The sequence below is a fragment of the Seriola lalandi genome, unplaced genomic scaffold, assembly GCF_002814215.2.
Source record: "Seriola lalandi dorsalis isolate HSWRI2012SDOR001 ecotype SW California unplaced genomic scaffold, Sedor1 jcf7180002054677, whole genome shotgun sequence".
In the NCBI taxonomy this organism is placed as follows: domain Eukaryota; kingdom Metazoa; phylum Chordata; class Actinopteri; order Carangiformes; family Carangidae; genus Seriola; species Seriola lalandi.
In genome coordinates this window covers 1,692,191-1,716,921 of record NW_019525230.1, presented here as the reverse complement: position 1 = coordinate 1,716,921, position 24,731 = coordinate 1,692,191, and the positions used below count along the sequence as shown (strand labels likewise).

The window sequence follows — 24,731 nt, the reverse complement described above, 5'->3', positions numbered from 1 at the left end:
TGTGTCTCCTTCTTCCTTGTGGATGAGCGGTTTTCTGCCAGTTGGAAAACAGCCTTGGTTTAGTTGAGTGTTTCAGTCATTATGCCCCTCTGCGTCACCCAAATTAAAGGCAAGGAAGGCACAATGTTGCCACCTGGAGGTCGGATTTGTAACTGCACCGATGCGGCTTCATGCTTTGTAAGTAATTGCTGTTTGTTTTTAGGGGATGGAAGCTCTCAAGGCCAAGATAGAAGCTCATGAGAAAGAGGAAAAGAGAGAGAAGTGACTGTGAACAGCAGCATCTCACACAGCTGGATTACACAGACTTGTTCTGTTTTTTTTTCTTTTCAACCTTTAAAGGATATTTTGGCAGTTCTGTAATAAGCTGGCTATCCTAGGATCTGCTTTGCTCCAGAGGCCACATACTGTACTGCACTCCTCAGCATGACAACCAGACTTTGGCTTTATCGTCCAATCAAATAACCTTTCAACCAGGAAGTGACCTTTGATCTTTGACCGAAACCTACAACAGGAGGCGATTGCTTCCTCCTGTGATGGATTTATATCTGTGAGGATATGTGAAAAGGCCATGGTGACACTGATGATGCAAATTATTTTTTGGAGACGTTCAAGAAGGAGCAGCGTCCTACCGTATGTGGTTGACCTTCATTTTGTCAACTGCCACCAGCAAAGACTGTGCGCAGCAGATGGATTTGCCAAATGTTCTCATAGTGTTGCTCCACCGACTCGACCATTTGCATGAACAGACTTAATGTGGATTCAGCTGACTCGGCTGTGAGCAAAACCGTTCTCTGCAGCTTCCTCCTGGGTCTGAAACAAATCAAAAGATATGAGTTTTCTTTTTTCTTATTTTATAAGCTGTGAATTCTGAGTTGATGACACCAAGTCATTAGGGATATCGAAATGACTTGGAGGCATCAATGTCAAAATCAAAATTTGCCAAACATCTATTTTGTAAATAAGAAACTCCCCAGCCCCCCAATACCTGAGCCTCTGTGCCATAACATAGCTCTCTGCCTCTTGGATGCCAACTACCTGTGTTTCTCTCAAGCAATGCCCTACCAGCACCTCCATCTTTGACGTCTGGATGTTTGTTTCGCTTTTGCAGCCATTTTCTTTGTTTGTTTTTTTTTTTTTTAATTTCTGAAAATGTCTTTGTTTCTGTTCGGTCGGTGAGATATGAACTGTGAATCTGTGTTACATGGTCATTCAAAATAAAGCCTGCTGAACCTGTCTCACTTACTATGAACTTGAGAGATGAAAGAAACGAAGGGGTTGAAACAAAAATCCTGCTACTTCTAAAAAGTCACAGACTTTTTTAGTAACAGGACGCAGATTTTCCTGCATCTCTTTGTTTTTAGATATTCTACATTTCCAACTAAGGTCGCATTGTTTACAATTTGCCTCTCAAAAATCATATCTCTGTTTGGTCTCTTGGACAGCAGAGCAGAATAAACCCATTCTGATATGACATGGCTTAAAAACCACAAGCGCACAGACAGTAGAGTGCATTTCTATGCCTTATCAGGTTTATTTTTGTTGTCGATTCACTGTTCTTCTTGTCAGTTCCTTGTATACAGTAAAGAGGTCATTGTTGTAACAAAGCACTTGGGCATATTGTAGGTCTGCTCCACCGAATCAAAATGGTCAAAAATGAAGGAAACTTTATATAATATGAACAATAGAGATACCACTATTAACTGCTAGACTTACAATAACAAAAGGTAGCATAACTGTACCCCTGCTCGTGTAAGAAAAATGAGAAATAGTCCAAAAATATTTTGTAAATTTTATTTATGGAATTAAGAATCGTCATGAAAAAGAGAAAAAAGGACTTTTGTACGTCTATGACTTCCCCATACACTGTACCCATGCCACTGTTCAGTCACAAATAAAATATCATGTGATTCCCACTCTTCTGCTTGGTTTCCCTTTCTTTCCTTAACCTGGGAGCATCTCTCTATTGATCTACTGTAACGACCACAAAAGCAGCCAACAGAGGTTGCTCTCCTCACACTAATACTGGAAAATCCTGTGTGCAGTCCGTCATTGTCATGTAAATATTTATGTGCTAATACAGCACAATTATTGCTCCTTTCTGTGCTTGTTAATCACATGCGGTAGCAAACTGTCTTTGAAACACAGCATATATAAATATATATATAAAAGTAAAAATATTGCACAACTCAAGAAAGTCCAAAAGTCTCAAAAGTACTCGTTGGTCCCTGTAATGATATATTGTTAAACTGTTGCTGATGTAGAAGAAGTATCTAGTTTTAACTACTTTACACACAGTTAAGTATAAGAAAGAACAAAGTTCGGGATACACAAACAGATTCTCCTTCTACACTTTGTTTTCTTGTCTTTGCGTTTGTTGTGAAATGTTCCTTGTTGAAAGAGCTTTTTTTTTTATGAAGCCATCTGAGAAGTTGCAAGGGGAAATCACTTTTGGTGAAACAGTGACCAACTCACAGACATCTGCTTTTTGTAAAAGATCACAAGCCAAAAAGTTTAGCTACCTCTGTTTTAACCTTTTACAATGCAGTGTATTTTGTAAACCCATCCTGTGTTTGTTGCCTGCGGATCTTAATCTGAGAAGTGACCAGAAACTCAAGCTGTCAAATAACTGTAGAGCAATACAACATTTCCCTCTGAAATGAACTGGAGAAACGAAAAGAAATCACTTTCCACCACTGCACTTAATGCATTGATACCAGATCTTAGCAAAGTGTTTAATACATTATTAGTAATATTTTTAGATATTATTAGTTTAGTGCTGCTCTTGGCCGAGTTAATAAACTACAGCGGGGTCATGTAGTTGTGTCCAAATCAAAAGTGGACAAAGTTTTAAGGTCGTAACTCCACAAACATGACTCAGTTGCTTTGACAACACAAGCTTTGTGACGGGAATTCACTTTAATGCAAACACTTTTATTTCCACCAGTCCAGGTTCATTACAGAGCTGCTCGTAGTTAATTATATAACATATACAAGTGGATGATGTTCTGAGACATGCTGCTGTTGTCGTGCTGTCTTCATAGTTTTTCTAAAGTCTTGTCTGCACATGAACCTTCAGTGCCCCCCCGACACTGAGTTTTGGGGCCTTGAATGCAGTATTGCAGTATTGCAGTATTGCAGTATTGCAGTATTGTGTATTCAGCTCCACCTCTGAGTCTAATGGCACCAATGAGTTCATATCCAGTCCAGTATTGATCAGTGTGTGTTTACATAGACAGCAGAGCAGTGCTGTCTCCTTGTGCACAGTCAGACATACACAACCATGTTCTCTGTGGTGATACCCAGGAGTGCACTCAGTTTGCACTCCTGTCTTCTCCATGTTACGTTGATCTTGGTGCTTATAAGGTAGGAGCTTTATTTGTCTGTTTCATACAATGTCTTGTCTGTATTTCTTGTCATCTGATTTCCATTAAGGTTAACTAATGTGACTGTCCTGCTGTCAGTAGCCTGATCTATAGCAAGACACTTGTTATAGGACAGGACAAAACCTAAAAACTGTCCATTTGTTTTGATTTGACTTTCATCTAAATGTCACAGTGAAGTCGGCGTCACGACAGCGAGCCGTGAGGAGCCCAGTGTTCGTGAAGCTCGGTCGGTGGGTGAGCAGGTCGTAAAGGACTGTGTTTTATCAAAATGGACAACATGGTCTCGCTGTGACACTTGTCAGAAGAAAAGAGTAAGTATGATGATACTAGACAGGTGATTCTGAACGTGGAGGAACATTACAGCTACAATACATGGCCTGCATTTGTTGGCCCATAAGAATGTGTTTTTAACAAGGAGTGAAATCACCATATATACGACCACATATACAATAAATCTTAGTTAAATCAGCAAGATAATAAAAATAGCACATAGATTGTATTGTATTGCTGTAATTCATGTCCTGCACACCTGCATGAATAAGATTGGACATTACCAGTCAGCTGATAGCCACATGTGAAAGAGTGAATGAGCCAATGATTGTGAAGCATGACTGAAACAGCTGCTTGAGCTAAATCTATGTTTCATTTAGAACAAAAAGAAACACAAAGTTCATTGTTTCCCCCTAATGTGGGAAAGCCAGTGAATACGTTAATGAAAACATCTGATGGCAGCATCCTCTCATTGAGCTCCTCAATCTACTTCCTCTATTCAGTGGCAGGAGAAATATATTAAAAAAATTATGGGCTTACATGCAATTGTTGTCAGTCTTCTCATCTAACTCTCAGCAAGAAAGCAAATAATATATTTTAATATACAAAATTACAAAACTACTAAAACCATTAACTTAACTCATCAAATAAATAGCCTACACAAAACAAAACCCTGGTTTAATGGACTACAATGAACTAAATATATGGTTGTAATGCAGCGGTTGTCATAAAGAAGATTAGGTTTGGATACAGCAAGAACTGAGAAATTATTAAAATTCTGCATTCAATGTTGTACAATGTTTCCTTCTGAGGTAGAGACCTTCCTGCTGGCAGAGGTCTCATTTGATGTACTTCAGCGCTTCATCTCATCCACTTTACAAGGAGGGGGATTAATAACCTTGACATGACAAAGTGAAAACAGCCCACTAATGTGATTTCGGGGGTTATAGTTCCCTGGAGCAGTTTCCGCGAGCTCATCCACCACCTTTATTGGGATTTGGCGAGTCTTCCTCTGTGTTTCTTTGACCACCCATGTGTTTGTTTCTCTCAACCATCCAGTTTCGCCATGCTACGCTTCAACAACCATCTCAATTTGGAGGAGAGCCGTGCAATTTTCATGACCACGAGGACCAGGCCTGTAATGATTTAGCCCGCTACTCCTGTAGCGTTGCTCCTTTGTGTGAGGGATTTCTCTGCAACCAAACAGGTATCTCCTTCACCCATCCAAATGTACTGTACTTTTAGAAAACCAAACAGAATTATTAAGTTTTGTGTTACAGTGGGATAATGCTTAAGAATTCAAGTCACACACAGAACAGTGTGTGACTTCATTTCTTAATCCCATTCAGGAAATGTCAAACTACTTTGCATTTAAGAGCTTTTGTTCTTAAAGAGATAGTTCAACATCTCGGGAAATACACTTCCAGTATTTGTTTTCTTGTCAAAAGTAGTTACCATTCACAGGCTGAATGTGCACAGTCCATCAGCAGCCGATTAGCTTAGCATAAAAACTAGCAGCAGGGCAAACAGTTAAAATCATCTTACTACTCCTCTAAATGTCAATGATCACCAATTAGCACATTATAACTCCTTTTTTAATCTGTACAAAAACCAAAGTGTAAAAACAAAGTTGTGGTTTGCAGTGATTTTATGGCGTCTTTACCTTTGGACAGAGCCTGGCTAGCTGTTTCCCACTGCTTCCAATCTTCATGCTAGGCTAAGCTAATCTGCTGCTGCTGGCTTGTGCTTCACACTTACCATAGAGACGTAACAGTTGTGTCGATCTTCTCATCTCAGCTCATAAAATGTCAAACTATTCCTTTAAGAGAAACTTTTGGTAAATGTCATCTATTTCCTCTCCATCAGGTCGCTGCATTCACAGAACTCTGCAGTGTAGTGGGGAGGATGACTGTGGGGACATGTCAGATGAAGTCGGCTGCAGGGAAGTTCCCAAGCCCTGCAGGCAGGAGGTTGATGAGTTCTGGGGGATCGAAAACCTTGCCAAAGGGTGAGTCACATTCCCATTAGTCTACAACGTAAGTCAGAGATTTTCTTTAGCACTTTCCTATGTAAACATGATGCTCTGCTCAAAGCAGTCTATTCATTGTTAACGCTCTTCTTGACTCTTCCTTCAGAATCAACATCTTGAACAGTAACTTGGAGGGAGTGGTGCTTGATAACAGATATTATGCTGGCAGCTGCTTGCCCCAGTACATCCAGGATGTCGCGTTCAGGAAGCCTTACAACTTGCAACAGTACACTCAACAGGTGGAAATGCCCGACAGTGATAGTACTGAGTTAGAGTTGATTTAGGAGATTATAGTCTCTTCTGTGATAACAAACAAAAGTAATGGTTTATTTATGGGTAATAAATGACTTACCAATGCTTTAGAGATCAGTTATAAGACATAAATAACAACAACTTTTTGGTTACAAATAGTGGAAAATTTGATTACTCACCACAAAAGAGTGAGCAAGCTTCTGGACCAAAATGTTTTAATTAACATATAAGGATATAAGGATAATAAGGATTTATGAATGGATCCCTAACATTTAAAACTGCATTACTACTAAACAGTACAGAAAAATACCAACCAGGTGTAACACAGCAGTCATCACTTAAGTTGAAATAATTATCACAATCCTATACTGAAGTTTCAGCAACACCACACTCGATCCAAGACACACCGAGCAAGAGAGAGAGAGAGAGAAGCCATCGCTAACTGCTAAGCTAAAGTAACTAGCTGATCTAAATATCATGTAAACAACAGCTGAATTAGTGAAAGTGGCAGAGCAGAAGGCTCCAAGTGCTGCAGCAGAACTAGTGTAAGCTGAAGGGCACAGCAGGTAGTTAGACACTGTGATGAAGGAAACAGCAACGCTAACTGTGATGAAATAGAGCAGCAAGAAACTGACAGAAAGTGACGGGAGATGAGCAGGAGAACGGTCACTGCTGTTACTGAAAATACAATTTACTACAGTAGACGTAAAGATAAAAGTACAAGGTAAGTCAGTTAAAATGTCTCTGAGTAAACGTGTTACATTTTTAAAATGGGGAGGGGTAAAACATGATGTGGTGATAGTTATAATATATGATAAAGCTATTAAATTAAGGCAGTCTAGAGCCGGGTTTGGTTTACAGTTAATTGTTTTATAATATGGCCCTGCTCATTTCGCACTAAAGAATACATTTTCCTCTCCACTCATCCACAGACAAGAGGCTCGTATGATTTCACCTTGGAGTCCTTTAACTCATACTCTGACTACAGGCACTTCTCCATGAAAGAGCGTACGTCCAAAACCACTGTTTCCTTTGGCTTCAGCCTTCCTGGCGTGTTTGAATTTGGCTTCAACTATAATGATGAGAAATACACCAAATCAGTTCAGAAGTTTCGCAGATTCTCTGGCAAGGTGAGATGGTGTTTGTTTTTTCTTCTCTCCTGACCTCTTTACAATCCACTGCAGCACCCACTTCTTCTTAAAAACAAACCAAATGTGGTATGTCATTTTTCGGTTTTTCCCATGAATTGTTCAACATGTCTGAAAATTCACAAGCAGCTAGGCGTCCTTCACCTGCCTCCCACTGATTCTCTCCTCAGAAATACAGCTTTGTGAGGGCCAAAGCAGAGCTGGAGTTGGCCCAGTACATGCTGAAGTCGGACGATTTGATGCTTCACCCTGAGTTCCTGCAGCGCCTGCGCGCTTTGCCACTGTCCTATCTGTATGGGGAATACAGACAGATATACAGAGACTACGGCACACACTACATCACAGAGGCTGGCCTTGGAGGAGACTATGAGCACACCATCATTTTGAACAAGGAGAAGCAGGAGAATTCAGGTAATAAATAGTACTGGTTCTCAAACTGGAGTCATGGGACATTCTCAGTCTGGTTCAGTTTCACCGCTTCTTCATTTACTACATGTTGAAAGAATGCATAATAAAGATAATCATTATGGTCAGATAATGGGGTTTGGCAATGACAGTGACATCATATATGTCTTGTTATCTTAAACACTGACTGGCTAGTGTGGTAAACGGATACACCATTGCCACCTCATGGCCCAAAGTTGTGAAGGATAATATAATTTTGAACGGCAATAACCACTCCATGACATAGTTTTGTTGTTCTAGATTATTCTTTGGACGACTACAAGCGATGCACCCAGGCAGGCCTTAAGGTTGGGGCCAACATTAAGGGTGTTTATGTGTCGTTGGGAGCTCATGGTGGATCCTGTAATGGCTTGTTGAATGAGATGGGAGGTGAGGCTTCATGTTTTATCAAACTCCCTTCAGTCTGCAAAATATCCAGTCAGACACACGAACTGATGCTAAAACACTGAATTCATTCCGTCTCTCTGCAGGGAACACAACAAGCGGCAGCATGGTGGAGGACTTTGTTGCTATTGCACGGGGTGGCAGCAGTGAATCCATCACCGCTTTGGTGTCTAAAAAGCTTCCCACCCCACAGCTAATGAAACTTTGGGCCGAATCCGTGCGTTTCAACCCTGACTTCATTCGCATGAAAGTGAGTTTCTCTTTCTTTCACTGAATCTCATGTTTTTGTTACATATAGTCCCACTTGTAATGCTCTTTTATCCATTTCTTGTCTCCCATAATCTCCTTTCCTTTATGTATCTCCATCTCAATTTAAAGCTGTAATAAAATAGTCTTCAAAGAATTCGACCCGACTAATTGATGCAGAAACATTTACAAAGGAGTTGGTCAGTGATGGGACCACGATTGGCAGACTTACAGAGAGACAAAGTACAGCTAAGCTAATCAATAGCAAGTTGGAGAACAAAACAGCAAATGAAGCCAAATAGCAAACTGTGCCAAATACAACTAGGCTGCCTGGGTACAGTGCGGTCAAGTTTCAGCACACATGGGGCTTTCCAGTTGGCTCCATCTGAAAAAAACTCAAGCCAATAGAATTGAATTTGAACAGTAACAAGATCCCGGTTTAATTATGACACTTGTTTCTCATTAGACTCAGCCGCTGTACGAGCTGGTGACCCCCAGAGACTTCACTCATGATGCCATTCTGAAGAGAAATCTAAAGAAAGCCCTGTCAAAGTACCTGGCAGAGGCTAGCCCATGCCGCTGTGCCCCCTGCCACAACAATGGAGTGGCTGTTTTGAGAGGTAACCCTGAGGATATTATTGTTTGTGTTTTTGACTGAAATTACTACTGGTTCCATATCCTTCATTTAGTCCCAGAAAGCTCAGTGCATTAGGTAAGGCAAGGCAAAATTATACATATAGCACATTATCATACACAGAGGTCATTCGCTGTGCTGAACAGAAGCATAAAAAAAAGTAAGTAAAAAAAGCATAATAAGAACAGAATATAAAAACAGTTTATAAAACAGGTCAAATCTAACAGCTCATACAAATATACTTTCCTTTCCTCCCCCCCAGTAAAAACCAATATACAGTCACTCACAAATGCAACAATGCCTCCAACAGGGTTTGGTCCTTTTTCCTCAGCACTGGGTTTGTACTCCCAAAATATGAATATGAATTAAGAGCTCAGACAATCACCAAATCTTTTGTGGCGAACATAATTATCCACATCACACACATGCACACACACACACACACACATACACACACACACACACACACACACACACACACACACAGTGTTGTGATCTCCGTCAGCAGCTGCACAGTGTCTCCTCCTCTCCTGTGGCGCTCTGCACAGGCAGGTTGATAACCATGAAGGAGCCAGAAGGGAAAAGCAGTAGCAGGAGGAGGTCTGATATAAGGACATTTTTTTCCTCTAAAAGTCTCTAAACCACATGAGTTGTGAGCCACTAGGTAATGTTTTACCTAGATAATGTTCATAAAATTTCCTTTTAGAGGTGTTATTTGCTAGTTTAATTAGTTTAATTAAGTTTTAGTTATACAAACATTAAGTGACCTTTATCAATCACTGACAGATGATGGATAACTAAACGATGAATGATGGTAAAGGAAATGTTGTCTTCCTCTACAGGCACAAGGTGTGACTGTGTGTGTCCTGTTGGCTACAGTGGACGGGGCTGTGAAATCACTAAGAGGCAAAAACGTTAGTTCTCCAGATCCAAAATCCAAAATAACTGCATACAAGGCGGTTTTCCTTCTTTGCACTAAACCTACTGAGACTCTGACATAATGAGACTTGATATGACTCTTTCTGACAGCAATACCCATTGACGGCAGCTGGAGCTGCTGGGGTGAATGGTCACCCTGCAGTGGAGGAACAATATCGAGAAGTCGACAGTGTAACAACCCAGAACCCAGGAATGAAGGCATGGCGTGCGTTGGACTGCAGCAAGAGTCGACTCAATGTTAAAACCCTGCTCAACAGCTCCGATGTCAACACTGACACAAAGATTCATAAAAGCCTCCTTTAAAATAGGAGATTAGTCAGTGGTGTGTTTTGTGACATAATGGTTTATATTTGAATAAAATGAAACAAAAAAAAAATCTACATGTGATTTCTTCAATGAATATTTTATAAAGAACGTTAAACCATGTGAGCTATATCTTTATAATTATCTGGATCTGGATCCAGCTTATGATAAACTAAATTTAACCTTCATATTGGCTGCAAATTGCAAAATGCCACACAGTATAAATGACAATTTCACTCTTGTGCTTACAAAAATACTTAAAAAAATACTGACACACACACACACACAAAGTCTGCACAACACACGTTTATTACTGCTTTGATATTCAGTATGTCACACAGTGTGATCTGGGAAAGGCAGGTGTCATTTTATTTTTGAGGGCTCTGACGTGACCCTTGCGCTCACTTCTTTGCACTCGACATCTTTACCCTGGAATCTAGAAGGATCTTCACTTCAACAGAGTTGATTCTGAGAGGAGGAGCCCAGACACTGTGCTCCGCCCCCATGAGGTGCAGGATTATTACAGTTTCTTTCCCGAGTCTGCTCCCCTGATGTACAGGGGGACCAGGACCCCCAGCACGACCACGACCCATCTGTCTTGGTATCTGTGGAGTGACAGCCAGCAGGGTTTTATTTTAATCTTAAGCAAAGGATATGGATTTGGTCAGCACAACAATGCACAACATTAGCACACAGGTGTAATTACCAGTTACTTCACAAATTAAAAACATATGATAAACTTAACAGTTCTAACATTAAGATTCACCTTACAGGTTATGAATCAGTAATATAACACGGAGAGGGACTATTTTCAGTAATTGAGCACTTTGACTTTTGGTACTATAACACATTAAATGCTCATACGTCTATATTTTAGCCAGGCTAGCTGTGAGTTTATAGGGATGGCAATGTCAGTCAGTCAGTCAGCTGGCTACTTTTGGGGAAAAAAACCACTTTGACCATTTTAAATATTAAAACATTTCTACATTGAATTTATAGAACAATTACTGTGTTGTCACAAATACCATTACAATGATATAAAGTTACAGATACCATGATAGAAAATTTTGGTCGTATCGCCCACCGCTACTGTTAGCATGTTAGCATGCTGAGTTTGCTATTGGAATTTAAAAGATTATTTATTACAGTTAGTTTGTTTACAGCTCATTTTTGCTCCCCACGAAGCCATTGATTTTGAATGTGTTAACCTCAACTTTTTCACGACACCTCACCTGGTCTGAGAGTCTGTTCACAGGAGTCTCCGAAGTAGCCGGACTTACAGACGCAGATACAGGAGGTACCAGAGAGGACAGGGATCCCATTATGCCTGCAGGGCGCGCAGCGACAGGAGTGAAACTGCTGCACATACTCATCCCAGCCCTTCCGCAAGTTGGCCAGTCTTTCACCTACATGGTCAGCGACTGTGCTGAGGCGCACGAGCTCATAGATTGGCATGATCTGGGCAACAGTGATGGAAAGACAGAGCCAGTAAGATGAGAAAGAGAAAAGTTCACGTATATAAGATGACCACATCAGCAACGGCACAAAAGCAGTGTGAGGTCATTATGCGTGACACTGAGTGAGAATTTAACTACGACTTCTTTTTGTGGGAAATTATGTCACCTCATATTCGATGACTGCTGGGTTGTATTTGAGAGTCGCTCCCCAGTTCCTGTAGCTCTCCGGATTCTTGATAGCTATCAGGCCACCGCTGCTGGATGTGACTCCTCCCTTCACCAAGGTAAAAACGTCCTCAATCAGAGAAGAATCAGACTTCTTTCCTATGATTCAAAAGCAAAACAAACAACAAAAAATAACATCAACACATTACAACAGCAATCCTTCATATAATTTATCAGTCAAGTGAGACATAGTTAAACGTAAATTGAAATTCAACCCCACCATCTTCAAGTGATCCTGTTTTTTCGCATGAATTCCCTTTCAGTTTGAGATCTACTTCAGTCTGGGCGCCAAGTGGACTGGCTAAACCAATAGAGGCTCCAAAGCAAGATTCAGTCTCTGAAGCAGTAAGCTCTGTAAGAGTTCCAGAAGAGAAATGAACAAAGGTTACTTTACGTTACATTTCCAATTACATAATACTGATTAGCAGACTGGAAAGCCCACAGTACTTGATTCTGCCATGGCAGTTTTGTTGAGAACCGCAACATATTCAAGGGTTCCTCCCATAGTTCCCTCTGTGACATAGTGGGTGCCAAACGCATTAAAGAAGCGGTAGTACACCCCAAAGTCATACTGCTCGGGAAGCTCCATGAGTGAAGCTTGGAATTCCTCATGAAGCACCAGCTTATTGGTTCTCATCTTGAACCGGGCTGTCTGCACTTTGGACCAGAGCCTGACAAACCCTCGGTCCTGAGGACAAAAAGGTTTTTTTTTAACAATAATGAAAAAATGTTTACATTTCAGTTCAACTTGACTTATTCATACCCCAGATAATGGCTGTTCTTTTCTCAACAGATACTAAACACTTCAGTTTTGGGTAATGCATGTACTTGTTTTCTTGCTTAGAGTTAAGATTAGGAGACCAATACTACTATCATATTTAACAATTGATTTAATTAAAACTACACCTAGGAGATGGTCAGCTTTGCTTAGCATAAAGACTAAAAATGGGGGAAAGAGCTAACCATGGCTCAGTCCAAAGGCAGTAAAATCCTGCTATATGCACTTCCGACACTCACTGATAAAAACCTTATATTTAGTTTGTACAAAAACCAAAGCACAGGGTATGTGTGTCAGACTATTTATTGGCTGGGGGCAGTGACTTCCTGGAATCTCTGTTGTTAGTAGTAACCATATGTACGTTACGTAATCTTGTGGTTTACACACCGCTTTTGTTCAGATTAAATAAAACAACATGTAATGTGGCCAGTCTTTCTGCTAAACTGACTTAACCATATAATGGACAGACATCTAACCCTTGACAAGAAAGCAAACAATCTCTTTTGTCACAATTTGAACTACTAGCAAAAAATAAAAATAAAAAAATAGCACAACCTGACCTCAAACAATGTAGTTAAAACAAACATTAGAACTAATTGCACTTGTTTTCTTGTAAAACATGTAGATCTGTGGGTCAATAGATTATACCTGGCTGTTAAACTTTGTTATGTTGGTGAGAAACAGAGAGCTGCCACTTCCACTTATTCCACCTTCCACTTTACTGATCCCGATTGTGACACCACCACTGGAAGATTTCAGAGTTTGCCTCGCTTTCAGCAGACTCGCCACATCTTCATAGAACTCATGAGAGCCCTGTGAAGTAGCTTGAGCCTGTAACAGATTCAGTTTCATGTCATAATATATCAGTTCAACCAGTCCGATTTTCACAAAGAAATAAATCTCAACATTACAGTACCACAAAATGGTAGGTGTGATAGTTGTAAGGTTTCCGGTAGTTTTTATAGTTGTCATTGTAGTTCAGGTTCTCACAGAATGAGTCGTAAGTGAATTTCCTCCATTCACCATTATAGACATATTCACATTGTCCTCCAAAGTAATTTGAGTCAAGTACATGATTCATAAAATCTCCAGTCAAGATATTATACCTAGGCAAAGAAGAATAATTCCAATTAGTCATTAAAGGAACAGACATTTCAGAACATCTCTTATTGGTTTTATGGCAAGATTGATTCCCCTCTCATGTCTGCATAGTAAGTATTAGGCTACATTAGCCAGTTAGCTTAGCCTAGCACAAAGACTGGAAACAGGGGGAAACAGCTAGCCTAGCTCTGTCCACCACAAGCTTGCCACTTTCCAGTCTGTCATTGTAAATAAGAAACTGTCCTTAATTTTGGACCTGGTTAAAATAAATAATATAAAATAATTATTCTTCTTGCAGAGAGAAGTGACTCCATGAAACCCCTGCTGCCTACCACCAACCTAGCTGGTGCAACAAGATCAAACAAGAAAGAGGTAAAGAGGTGGACTCTTTTACCCTTAGAATGGCGAGGCTAACAATTCCCCCTGTTTCCAGTCTTTATGCTTAGCTAGCCGGCTGCTGGCTGTGGCTTATTTTAATATACAGACATGAGAGTGGCATCGAGCTTCTCATCTAACTCTGGGTATAAAACAAAGAAGTGTATTTCCTTTAAGTAAAGGTATGGAGATTACATTAAATGTAAAATAATTGAAATAATGGTGTGACAGGTTGACAACTGAAATTGAGTGAATATGTATATATAATTAGAATTATGGGCCTGGCATTTCCAATATTTCAAAGTAGTTTGCTAAGCAAAGACAGAGACTTTCCCTTTGTTAATGATTTTCCAAATTAAAAGCATTTTTTACAGCTCATGCTCTCTATGCACTTGTATTGTTTTTACAGTTTTCTTTCATGTGTTATAAACTAAGTGAAGTGCATAATAACAATAACAGCAGTAACAGTTATCCAGTATTTACCCCAGTGTGCCGCGCTCAGCGCCAGGGATCGGCATTAGGGTGGAACACTTGTCCTTTCTTTGGTTGACCTTTTGACAGCGTTCCTCATCAGACCCATCGCCACAGTCTGACTCTCCATTACACAGAAGTGAATTGCTGATACAGCGCCCTGGAAAGAAACAAACATCCTATAGCCTTTGTCCTCCATCAACAAAAAAACACCTTCACTTTGAAGAGAATGTGTTGTGTGAGTGGTTGTTGATGGGACTTGCCGCTTTCTGGGCAGGTGAAGCTCGCTCCGCAGTAATCTGGCACCGAACAGTTTGTGGTTGCTGCTGGGCATTTCAGCCTCTCCCACAAATCACCGCACATCTCACCTCCAAACTGTGACGGTTTCTCCAAGTATCGGAAACGGAACTAAATCAGAGTTAAAAATAAATTTGCATATAAAATCAGGTCATTCTGTTATGCCATCAGTGAGATATACAGTAGATTCACACAGAAATACTCCAGAAGCAGGTTACATATTATTGTATGGCACTATGGTGCATTCCACAAATTAAAATTCAAAATCATGTAAATAAATGTACATTTCATATAAGTATATAAGTAGCTATGTAATATTTGTTGGATTTGGGCAGAAAAGCCAAAAATTTCAGTAACATAGTGTAAGCAAAGTCCACTTTTATTGACCTTATTGGAGTAGGAATGCTGATTTAGGATAATCATAGCTCCCCTTTGGACTTAATGAACATAAAGTATTGATCTGACAAAAACTGCCCAGTCCAACTCATTATATTCAGCATCTTTAAATAACTGGTGTGTGTAATTTAATGCAAAAAACAAAAACAAAACAACACCATTACCTGTATGTCTGTGCAGGAGTCACAAGGGGTCCAACTTTTCCAATTTGTCAGTCTACAGTTTACAGGTGTTGGTCTGGGTATGGGATTGTTTGCAGCTCTGGCCATCCTTGCCCCAACCCCCCTGACCCACAGAAACACTATTATCATCTCGATTCCAGATCTAGGCCTACTAATGGTGCATGAGATGGATTAAATCACAATTCTCAGAGTGTTTTCCAGGGGATATAAAAAGTTCTGAAACTAAGAATACTGCACCTGTTGTCAGCTGTTGTCCATGGCCTCCTGGATGCATCCACAGTAAAATTGATAAACAGATACAGAGCGCATAAACCCAGGAGCAAATGAACAAATATCCCCATGCTGAAAATGAATAACTATTCCTGAAGATTCAAATGCCACATCACAAAACAGCTGCTGTTATCCTCAGGGGAGTTTTACCACTGTGCTCTTGACTAACCACAGTGAATGATTGATCAAGAGCAAACAGCTCTTAGAACAGTTGGTAAATCCTTTTTTTTTTTTTAAATCTATAACCCCAATATCTCGTAACATTCCTGTCAATCACACACAAACGTTTCCGTCTGACACAACCTGAAGTGTAATAAGCCACTGATTAAAAAAACAACAACTAAGTTGTTATTATTAATATTAATATTAGTAGTTGTAATAGAAGTCGTTTTTTATATTATTATTACCTACCCAATCACTAAGTGGTTTTACCCTTTCTGATTCGTCAATCAAACAAATGTGAGCGCGCACGCTGACTACGCGCAGCACACAGGTTACGCGCAGCACGCAGGTGCGTCTCACAGCGGCGTTTTCAAATTGTTTGTATTAGCATCAGATTAGCATCATCCCTGGCTACCAAAAACAGTTTGCCGGGATTTATTGTTAAAGTAGTCGATAGCATCGCGTCACCAAAGTTTAGACCGCTTTCCAAATGCGCAGTCTTGAACAGTGATGAACAAAACGATCTACAATGGCAGAGGTAAACTATAAAAGAGTTTTCTGAGTAACTGTTTAGCTGGAGGTTTGTTGGAGGATAGCTAAATTTAGCTTTGTTACCATGTCCTCTGCTAGCTAAGGCACACCATGTTTAATACAATGTGTTTTGGGTTTGTTTTACTTGTTCTGTGCCATTTAAGTGTATGACTTGATGTTAGTTATGTCTGTTGTTAACACTATAGCATATTAAAGTTTCTATCCACTCAATAATCTGGCCATGCAGATAATTTGGATTTTAATTGTCCAGCCTTTCAGCCCTAATGGATGTATTTTATTTGTTTATTCAATTATTTATTTATTTTTGTGGTACTCACAGTATTGAAAAAGTGAAATGATGTACCTGTTACTCTGGAAAACACATAGGCCTAACTGCTAAAAAATAACTTGTTTTCTGGCCTAATGATTATTTTCTTTATTGATTCATCTTTTTTCTTGGTTAATTGATTATTTGTGTATTTTGAAAAAATGTAGGGAAACTGTCAACCAAAATTCCCCAAAGTTTTTACATTCACTTTTCTTATTTTGTCTCCCAAACATACCAAAACCCAAAGATATTCAGTTTACAACTGTAGCAGACTAAGGACACCAGCAAATTTTCACACATATGAACCTCAAATGACTTGGAAAAAGGGCCTAAAAGCTATTTAATTTTTGGTAATTTTAGTTTTACCAACTTATCAATGAAATGACAACTTGCTGGACACGAAAACTAATCTGCATTAGTAGATACCTCTAGGGAGTGAATGAGAATGTTTTTTGTAATTTTGGTTAGTCCACCTTTAAATCATGTTGTGTCAGCACTGAGTTTTGACTCCCAAAAAACTGTCTGTGAAAGTTAAAACCATTTTTAATAATTTAATGATTTATTTTTTTATGGAGGCGCCAATCAACTTCAAAGCTTTGAGGGCCAAGTTTCAGGAAGAGGCCCTTCTGGCTCAATGCAAAGCCGGACGACCAGCTGTTGCAGAAAAACCCAAACTCCTCCCACCTCCTGGAGGTCACTGCAGCTCTGTGGTTAGCAATATTAGTATTGCTGTAGAAAACAAGACACCAGTGCCTCCCCGGGTCATCTTCAGAGATGGGCTGCGAGCATCTGGAGGCAAGCGCCCAATTTCCTTTCCACCACAACTTCAGCAGACGTCCCCCTTATCTCAGCCTGCTAATGGAGACAGCACAACAAGGCAGTCCCTTAAGGTGCGACACATGCCTCTGGTGCTTCCTGTTCAGCCTGTAAAAGAGCAGAAGGTAGAACCACCACTCAGAAAGGAGCACAAACTGGAACCAGAGCCAGTAAAAGAAATCCTGCCACAAACTAAAATCAAGAAGAAGGGTTTGCTGCTTCCTTTCAAGTCAGCCAAAGCATCAAAAGTCAGTGGAGAAAATGGAGAGGAGCCCACTTATGCTGATTTGACCACGAGACCTTCTAGTGCTCCCGGCGAGATGCCCTCAGTGGAAAAACAAACCACAGAAGATGGGGTTTTACTCCAAAGTGACCAATCAACTGCTGAGTGCCCCCTCTCAAGCCCAGATATACCGATCACCCCTCCTCCTGCAGAGACAAGTGTAGACTCCGACAGCAGAATCATTAGCACTTTGGAGAGGGCCAAGAAAAAGTTCTCACGCCGGCAGATGCTAATATCCACAAAACACAAGAGCTTGCGTTCCCCCGACTGCAACTCAAAAGACAAGGCTTTCCCTTCGCCACCAAAGAACACTGACAGTGTTGGGTCTGACCTCCCCGTGCCCCCACCAGTCTGTCTTCCACACCTGGCTTGTATTTCAGCCCGGCCTTTCTTCAAAGCTAACTCTGCACATAGTAAGTTATACTCAAGAGTAAACATTTTTTGTCCACATCAAAAACCTTTATCATCTCATACTGTTAATTCAGACAAGTTTTTTTTTTGTGATATTGTTTTTCCTGATGGCTAGAGTCTGCACTGACTAAGCAGTTTGGCAGGGGTCAAGCTGAACTTCCCTCTGTGAGGACTGGTGAACCTCATCCAGCCCCTGCTCCTCCAAAGAAACCTCTACCTGACCTGAGGTCACTCGGGCCACTGCCAGCAAAGCCCCCCAGACCTCCATTAGTAGATCTCAGCCGTTACCATCTGACCACAGTCCATGGTACTGTATGTGAACTTGCTTTCTTTTTTTACTCATTTTCTTTTCCATTTCCCTTGCTTTGCTTTATTTCACTCTTGCTTCTCCACGTTTGTGGCCTCCAATAGGATAAAAAGGCAAAAAGTTGTATTTTACTTGGATTTTACTTGGAGATCATTGGCTGTGTTTGAGCCATACTGCAGTTTACATTACTCTTATTTGTGGGAAGGATGAACATCTGTTCAAGTGCTGATTTTTTGTTTCTTTTTATAGAGGTGTCACCAGGCCTTAGCCAAGCACCAACTGAAGAGCCAGAGTCTGAGCTCCCATCCATCACTATCCCTCTGCTGGACGCTCCAGAGTTTCCAGAGTTTGAGAATTCAGAGATTGAAACAGCAGAGGGAGAAGCTGTGTTTGTTGCTCCACTAGAATTGGAGGCTTTAGACTTTGACCTTCCTATACCAGCTGACTTTGGGGTCACAGATTTTGTGGCTTCCCACCCTGATTTGTCAGTTTGCGATCATGCAGAGCCCAGTGCCAGCTGTATCATCCAAGATCTGAACCTTGGCAGTCAAAACATAATACCTCTTGATCCAGCCAGCTTCCCTGAACCAATAAACCTTTCAGAGTTCCCAGTGCCGGCTGCACCGGAGCAGTGGTCTCAGAGTGAAGAGGCGATCGTAGATCCTCTTTCTAACTCTCAAGCTGGTGAGGCTGATCTGGGAGCTGCTGAGTGCCACTCTTTCCCAGAGGAGCTTAATAGCCACACAGAACTGAATGATGGCATTCAGCCAAATCCAAAGTGAGTTTTGTTTCAACAAGAACCACCACAGTTGTTTTGTTTTTTCATATAACAAGTTTGATTCATTTTCTCCCTTCTAGTGTGTCTCAGGACAGTTACTATGAAACGTGTGATAATGTGTACGAGGATGTTGAAAACGTCAATAAATTCATCTTGGGCCAGAACTCTCGTAAACGTAAAGCTGGTCTGAAGAGTAAGAATGTTTTCTTAATACATGGTTTAATCTCATTATATGACCTCTGGCAGATGTTTATTCTTTCTATTTGACTCCTGTTTTTTACAGATCCATATGCTGTGAACCCACCAATGGTAACCCCTGTTTAAATCTAATTGAGTTTATAATCATATTAATGAATAATGAGAGAACAGTTAAGTTGATGTTCAGACGAATTCTGTGCAATGAATAAATAATGTGCTTCTTTCTTTTAACAATCATCTGTGGTAAATTAAAAATCATCTGTGTTTATTTCAAGAAGGAGGAGGCGTGTAACATATGGCCACGGAATCCGTGGTATGTCTTTGTTTTTTTTTTTTTCCCCCAAACATACAAGTCCTGTGTGTCATTGACATTGATTTTTGCCAGATGGAAGGCAGCCATTGATTTTTCTCTCACTGGTAATCAAACTGCAGGGGCAGTGTATCAGGAGAACATGCTCATTCTGCCTATAATCATGTCCACAGGTATGTTAGACACGACACCTGTCACTCACTGATGTCATAAAAACAGGCTGGTCGTACAGCTGATCCCTTTTGATTTCACATTGAATTTTGCTTCTGTCACTTTTTTTTATTTATTTTTTTACTAGCGTATGGTCCCTTTTTATATTTCGGGTGGTGAATACAATCTTTATGGAAAATAAGTGCTGCTTCTTTTTTTTTTTTTTTTGCCACTGAGTGGTCCAATTTGTTTTCAGTAAAGAACGCCAAAGCCCCAACACTGCCGACTTTAAAGAGCAGAAGAAGAGGGAGAAGCAACGACTAGAGAAGGAGAAAAAGGAGCAAAAAGAAAGGGAGAAGAAAGAAAATGAAATGAAAAAGAAGTTTAAGGTATGTCAGGCAATCGTATTACCTTGGGGATGATCATTTCTTCTAGTACAGCTGTATTTTTCTCTAGCCTGCTTTTGTCATGGTATCACAATGAAGCTCAATAAACAGGCAGTAAATTCCCCTGCTTAGAATTGTACATAATGAACTGCATAGCTGAAATCTGTGAAAACCACAGCCTCTCATTGCTTAAAATTTAACTGTCTAGGTGACTGGCGATGAGGAGCCCATGTACCACGCCAAGGTGATGGTGGCCAGTAAAGTCCGCAAGAATGACCTTCCAGTGAAGAGCGGGGACACGGTCAGCATCATCCGCACCACCAACTGCCCCAAAGGCAAATGGCTGGCTCGAGACGTCAACCACAAATGTGAGTTTAGATATATAGTCGTAGTATATTCATTTTCATGTTATTACTCCTTAAAAAAAGTTTTATTTATATTTTCAGTAAATATGGAGATTTGAGAAAGAAAATTACATATTGGTTGTTGATATCAAGCTATTTCACACAATTACATACATACATGTTTACACAGTTACACCACAATGTTATTATATTATTATCTTCAGTTTCTTCAGTTACTGCCCTATTCTGGTTTATTTTCAGATGGTTATATTTCAGTCATGAATGTGGAGCTAAATATCAAGGAAATGCTGGAACTTGGCAAGAAGGCCCAGGCAGCAGGACGAGGAGGAAACCTGGAGGGAGATACCATCAGCATTGGCAGCAGGTACTGGGTAACTTGCTGATGAACTTCTTTTGATTTCTTAATTTAAAAAAAGAAAAAAGAAAAAGATTTGTAACCACTCCTTGCTTGCCAGTCCACCAGTGTGTGTCATGATAAATTATTATAACTCTTTGTTTTGCAGATCCTCCAGCCACCTTGTTCTAACAAGCAGCTGTAAGTGTCAGTGGGCTCTGCACAGAGGGGGGTTGTACTGTCATCTCATAACTTTGCATTAGCTACCTGAGCATTTCAAAAAGCATTGCAGCCTAATGAAGACAGAACAAAGAACTTGACTGGTTGATATAATGCATTGACTTGTTGACTGACAGAGTACACTTGCGCACTGATTGGAAACCAGCCCAAAGGCCTGGTCTGAATAACTTAACTAGTTGTCATCTGCTTGACAGCAATGTGTTATTGTATGATTGTGAAGGAATTCCATGTAGGCTGAGGGTTTTGGCTGCTACCCTGCCAAACTTCTATCATCAACAACCACACTGTGCTTAATCAAACTAATTTGTTTTTCCACAGTCACAGATGACAGTGAGGAGTGGGCCTGTGAAGATGAGACTCTCTCACCCTCCAATGAAAGCCAGTAAGACTGACAAGTTTTTACTGTCCTGTACTGGGCTCAAAATGGCTTTTAGATAAGTGCTATTTCTTAGAAGAATGACAAACCATAAACCACATAAGAGTTGTTTCCAGTCTTTCCCTCTGAAAGATGATTGAATTTATGTGGTACACAGTATATATAATTATTTTCTTTCTCTTCTGTTTGTATAGTTACTTTCCCCAGCAGACTTCCTCCATGTCTGAGTTGTGTAAGTACATTTTCTATTCATACTTAAAAAGCATGAGAATAGGAGACCCCCACCTCCTCCAGCCTTCTGGTTTAAAGGGAAATGCAAACTCTGCCTGTGGTTACTTTATGTTATGCATTGACATATGGCAGACAGAAACATGCCTTTGATGTGCACTTTTACCATGCCATTTCCTCCCTTCCTTCCTCCCTTCCTCCCTCCCTCCCTCCCTTCCTCTGTCTTACTGTCCTTGCGTAACTCGCCCCCTACCCTTCCTCACCCAACCCACCTCTGCTCTTCATGTGTTCGCTTTGACAGCTTGTAGCCATGTCAGCGCCCAGCACACTCTGAGCGATGCCAACCTGGAGGACCTGCACACACAGTAAGTATCAAACAAACAGGTGTCAAAGCAGGTCTCTCCTGTAAGCTCAAAGTACATAAATCTTTCTACATCCACCTCTTTTCAAGACTCTTAGTGAGCATAGTTAGTAAGGCATACTTCTGTACTTTTCATGTGTAACAATGTGGAGAGCTAAAGAAATTGATAACAGGATTTTAACATTTTCAACATGGCTCTTTGAGGGAAGCAAAACTACTTGGGTACTAACATTTTAGGGAGTATTTCTGTACTTCATGATGACAGAGACCAAAGACGATAGTTTTTTGAGTTGTGACTCTAATGTAGGGGAAACACCTAACAAAGTTTCCATCAGTTTACTATCATATATAACGACTAATTTTTGAGAAGCCGAAACATGCAAATGTTTGGCATTTTTGCGTGAAAAGTTACTGATTATTCAATTAGTTGCAGATTAATTTTGTATTTGATCATCTAATAGATTTATCAAATAATTTCAGCTTTCAGTTTCAGCTCTACGCCAAACTACACAAAAATCTGTTCACTGACTGAAATTGGATGACTCCAAGTCAGTGTTAGCAGATTGACTGACACCAAACAGTCCAGAGTTCAAAGTTTTTGTATGTACAGTCCATTCAATATTGTATGTATGAAATGAGATTTAAGTGGGATATGATGATATACAGTTAAAATAACACACACTTGTTTTGGACTTGGCCCCTCATAGCATCAAACTTATGTTCAATAACTCAATGTGACAGCAAATAAATTAGTTCTCTCAAACAACGGTCTTCACTTGTGTGAGTACATCAAAGTTTTTCACAGAGCTATGATTTTGGGGACTGAATATCCTTTTAAAGAAAAACACTTGCAGCTTGAACTGAAATTAAATTTGGTTTTGTGCTTCACCGCTCCTCTGCCATTGCATGTCGATCTTACCTAACTCTGCACCCTGTTCATTTCCTGTTCTTTAAGTAATGGCAGACTGGACACAAATACAGTGTCCCTGAATATCGCTGTACGAATAGAGGAGAGGAAGATGCAGTCCATAACTTTTAGCCCCGGGAGACAAAACAACAGTCCTAAAAGTAGCCTAAAAATTAATTGAAACCTGAATTAGTACCCCTCTGAAACAAACACTGATTGTCACAAGCTTTGTAGATGTTTTTATTTCAGGGTCACTGTGTTGGATTATACAGATGGTCCTCATCCACCCCCCCGTAGGCCATTGATGAGAGTGAAACATAGTTATGGTTGTAAAACGAGTCCTAATAGTTTCTTGTCTTAAACATTTAAGGACGAGACATGAAGCCCTGCAGAAGTTAGCCATCTTCTTTCAACACAGCAAAGATGAATTCGTTGATGTCACTGATGGTGAAGGAGCAACACCCACAAAGTACAGTATTCCCCTTTGCATAACTTGAATCATTAGTTTTTTGAAGGTTAAATTGTTTTGTTGCACCAATGCCTTCATATTCAAAAACCATGTTAATGATAGAACTTTTTTTTTTTCATTTATTTATTTTACCCATGGTCTCCTGTTTAAAGTGCTGAACCACCAAGTAAGTTTACACAGTTTAATTTTTTTCCATGACTGCACTGTTGTCACCACCTCCATCACACTCACTGATACTGGGGAAGCTGAGAGGAGAGCACTTGCAAGTTACTTCAGTCTAAACACTGGTTGGCGTCTGGTCTGTCATGGAAAATAACTTGTGAGGAGCATTTATCTGTTTCGAGTAACTTGGAGACAGAGTGTTGGTGTTGGACGTCTTGCAGAGACAGCAGTTCAAAGTTAAAGTCATCTTCGTATCTTCTTGTCTTTATCCAGACTTCTTGTGTGCTGTTGAAGAGCCTCCATATCCGTAAGTGTTGAGTTTCTTTTCTAATCAGCAAGTGAAGCTTGGTTCTGCTTGATCTTTATTTGTATCAGCAGAGTACTGTCAGGGTTTGCCAAAGAAGTACCTCAGGTGCTTTGCCAGATGTGTATAAGAGACAGCACACACACACACACGAAATGTGATGTCCTTCTGTTTTGTATCGCAGTGAACAAGAGGTCGACTTCACAGAGCTGGAGTTCCTTCCTCCTCCACCACTATATGCTGACACCTACTGATTAGCACATCAGCTAAAGCCGGGAATGTCAGTGTGGAAAAACCTCAACTCTACAGTTTATCCTTAGGGTTTCATACCATGAAGAAGATCTGCCATCGAGACTTCCTTGTCAAGTATTTAGAAAATGTTTTTTTTGATCATGAACGGAGCTGCTGATGCGACTGTATTATAATCCAGATTTCACTTTTTTTCGTTTACTTTGTTGTGCATATTGTTGAATTTTCACTTTGTGTTCCGCACTTTTTCTTTTCTCTGAAGTTGCTGTTAAAAAGAGTGAATGGTGCACAAATTAAATAATTGCACTTTGTCCAAAAATTTGACATTAAAGAAGCCAATTGTTCACTTGTAATAGCTTATGTTTGTGTTTGTCAATATGTTCTTTGCATTTGGATTATTTTGGTTTGTGTGGTACATCTAATAAATATTTGCCATTACGTTTTGATGACATTTTATGACATTGCTACACA

At 40.2% G+C, this 24,731-nt stretch overlaps 4 protein-coding genes across 6 annotated transcripts in view; 3 read left to right on the top strand and 1 right to left on the bottom strand.

Annotated features, from left to right (window-relative positions):
- Positions 1-1,913, top strand: part of dab1b (DAB adaptor protein 1b) — a 42,781-nt gene extending 40,868 nt beyond the window's left edge. For all 3 annotated transcript variants that reach the window (XM_023421945.2, XM_023421946.2, XM_023421944.2), the window contains one exon: positions 203-1,913. The gene's annotated coding sequence lies outside the window, so the exon portion shown is untranslated. The remainder of the gene's footprint in view (positions 1-202) is intronic.
- A 1,291-nt stretch (positions 1,914-3,204) lies between these two features.
- Positions 3,205-10,058, top strand: c8b (complement component 8, beta polypeptide). Its single transcript, XM_023421821.2, has 12 exons — positions 3,205-3,363; positions 3,556-3,694; positions 4,713-4,860; positions 5,520-5,661; positions 5,789-5,921; positions 6,867-7,064; positions 7,253-7,493; positions 7,788-7,916; positions 8,018-8,181; positions 8,644-8,797; positions 9,654-9,725; positions 9,841-10,058. Exons 1-12 carry the CDS (start codon positions 3,281-3,283, stop codon positions 9,990-9,992), a joined length of 1,755 nt encoding a protein of 584 aa, XP_023277589.1. The 5' UTR covers positions 3,205-3,280; the 3' UTR covers positions 9,993-10,058.
- A 286-nt stretch (positions 10,059-10,344) lies between these two features.
- On the bottom strand, positions 10,345-15,786 carry c8a (complement component 8, alpha polypeptide). The gene is made up of 11 exons (XM_023421820.2): positions 15,573-15,786; positions 15,318-15,438; positions 14,724-14,868; positions 14,473-14,620; positions 13,430-13,619; positions 13,162-13,344; positions 12,183-12,423; positions 11,956-12,087; positions 11,677-11,834; positions 11,286-11,511; positions 10,345-10,658 (listed from the first exon to the last, which is right to left on the bottom strand). Exons 1-11 carry the CDS (start codon positions 15,674-15,676, stop codon positions 10,507-10,509), a joined length of 1,800 nt encoding a protein of 599 aa, XP_023277588.1. The 5' UTR covers positions 15,677-15,786; the 3' UTR covers positions 10,345-10,506.
- Positions 15,787-16,150: 364 nt separating this feature from the next.
- LOC111666519 (uncharacterized) lies at positions 16,151-24,698 on the top strand. Its single transcript, XM_023421862.2, has 19 exons — positions 16,151-16,305; positions 17,202-18,138; positions 18,252-18,443; positions 18,693-19,221; positions 19,302-19,414; positions 19,505-19,530; positions 19,695-19,732; positions 19,852-19,902; positions 20,136-20,268; positions 20,474-20,633; positions 20,871-20,994; positions 21,134-21,165; positions 21,523-21,586; positions 21,775-21,812; positions 22,110-22,173; positions 23,447-23,545; positions 23,698-23,711; positions 23,981-24,014; positions 24,196-24,698. The coding sequence occupies exons 1-19, from the start codon at positions 16,297-16,299 to the stop codon at positions 24,263-24,265; spliced, it is 2,727 nt and encodes a 908-aa protein (XP_023277630.1). The 5' UTR covers positions 16,151-16,296; the 3' UTR covers positions 24,266-24,698.
- The last annotated feature ends 33 nt before the right edge of the window (positions 24,699-24,731 follow it).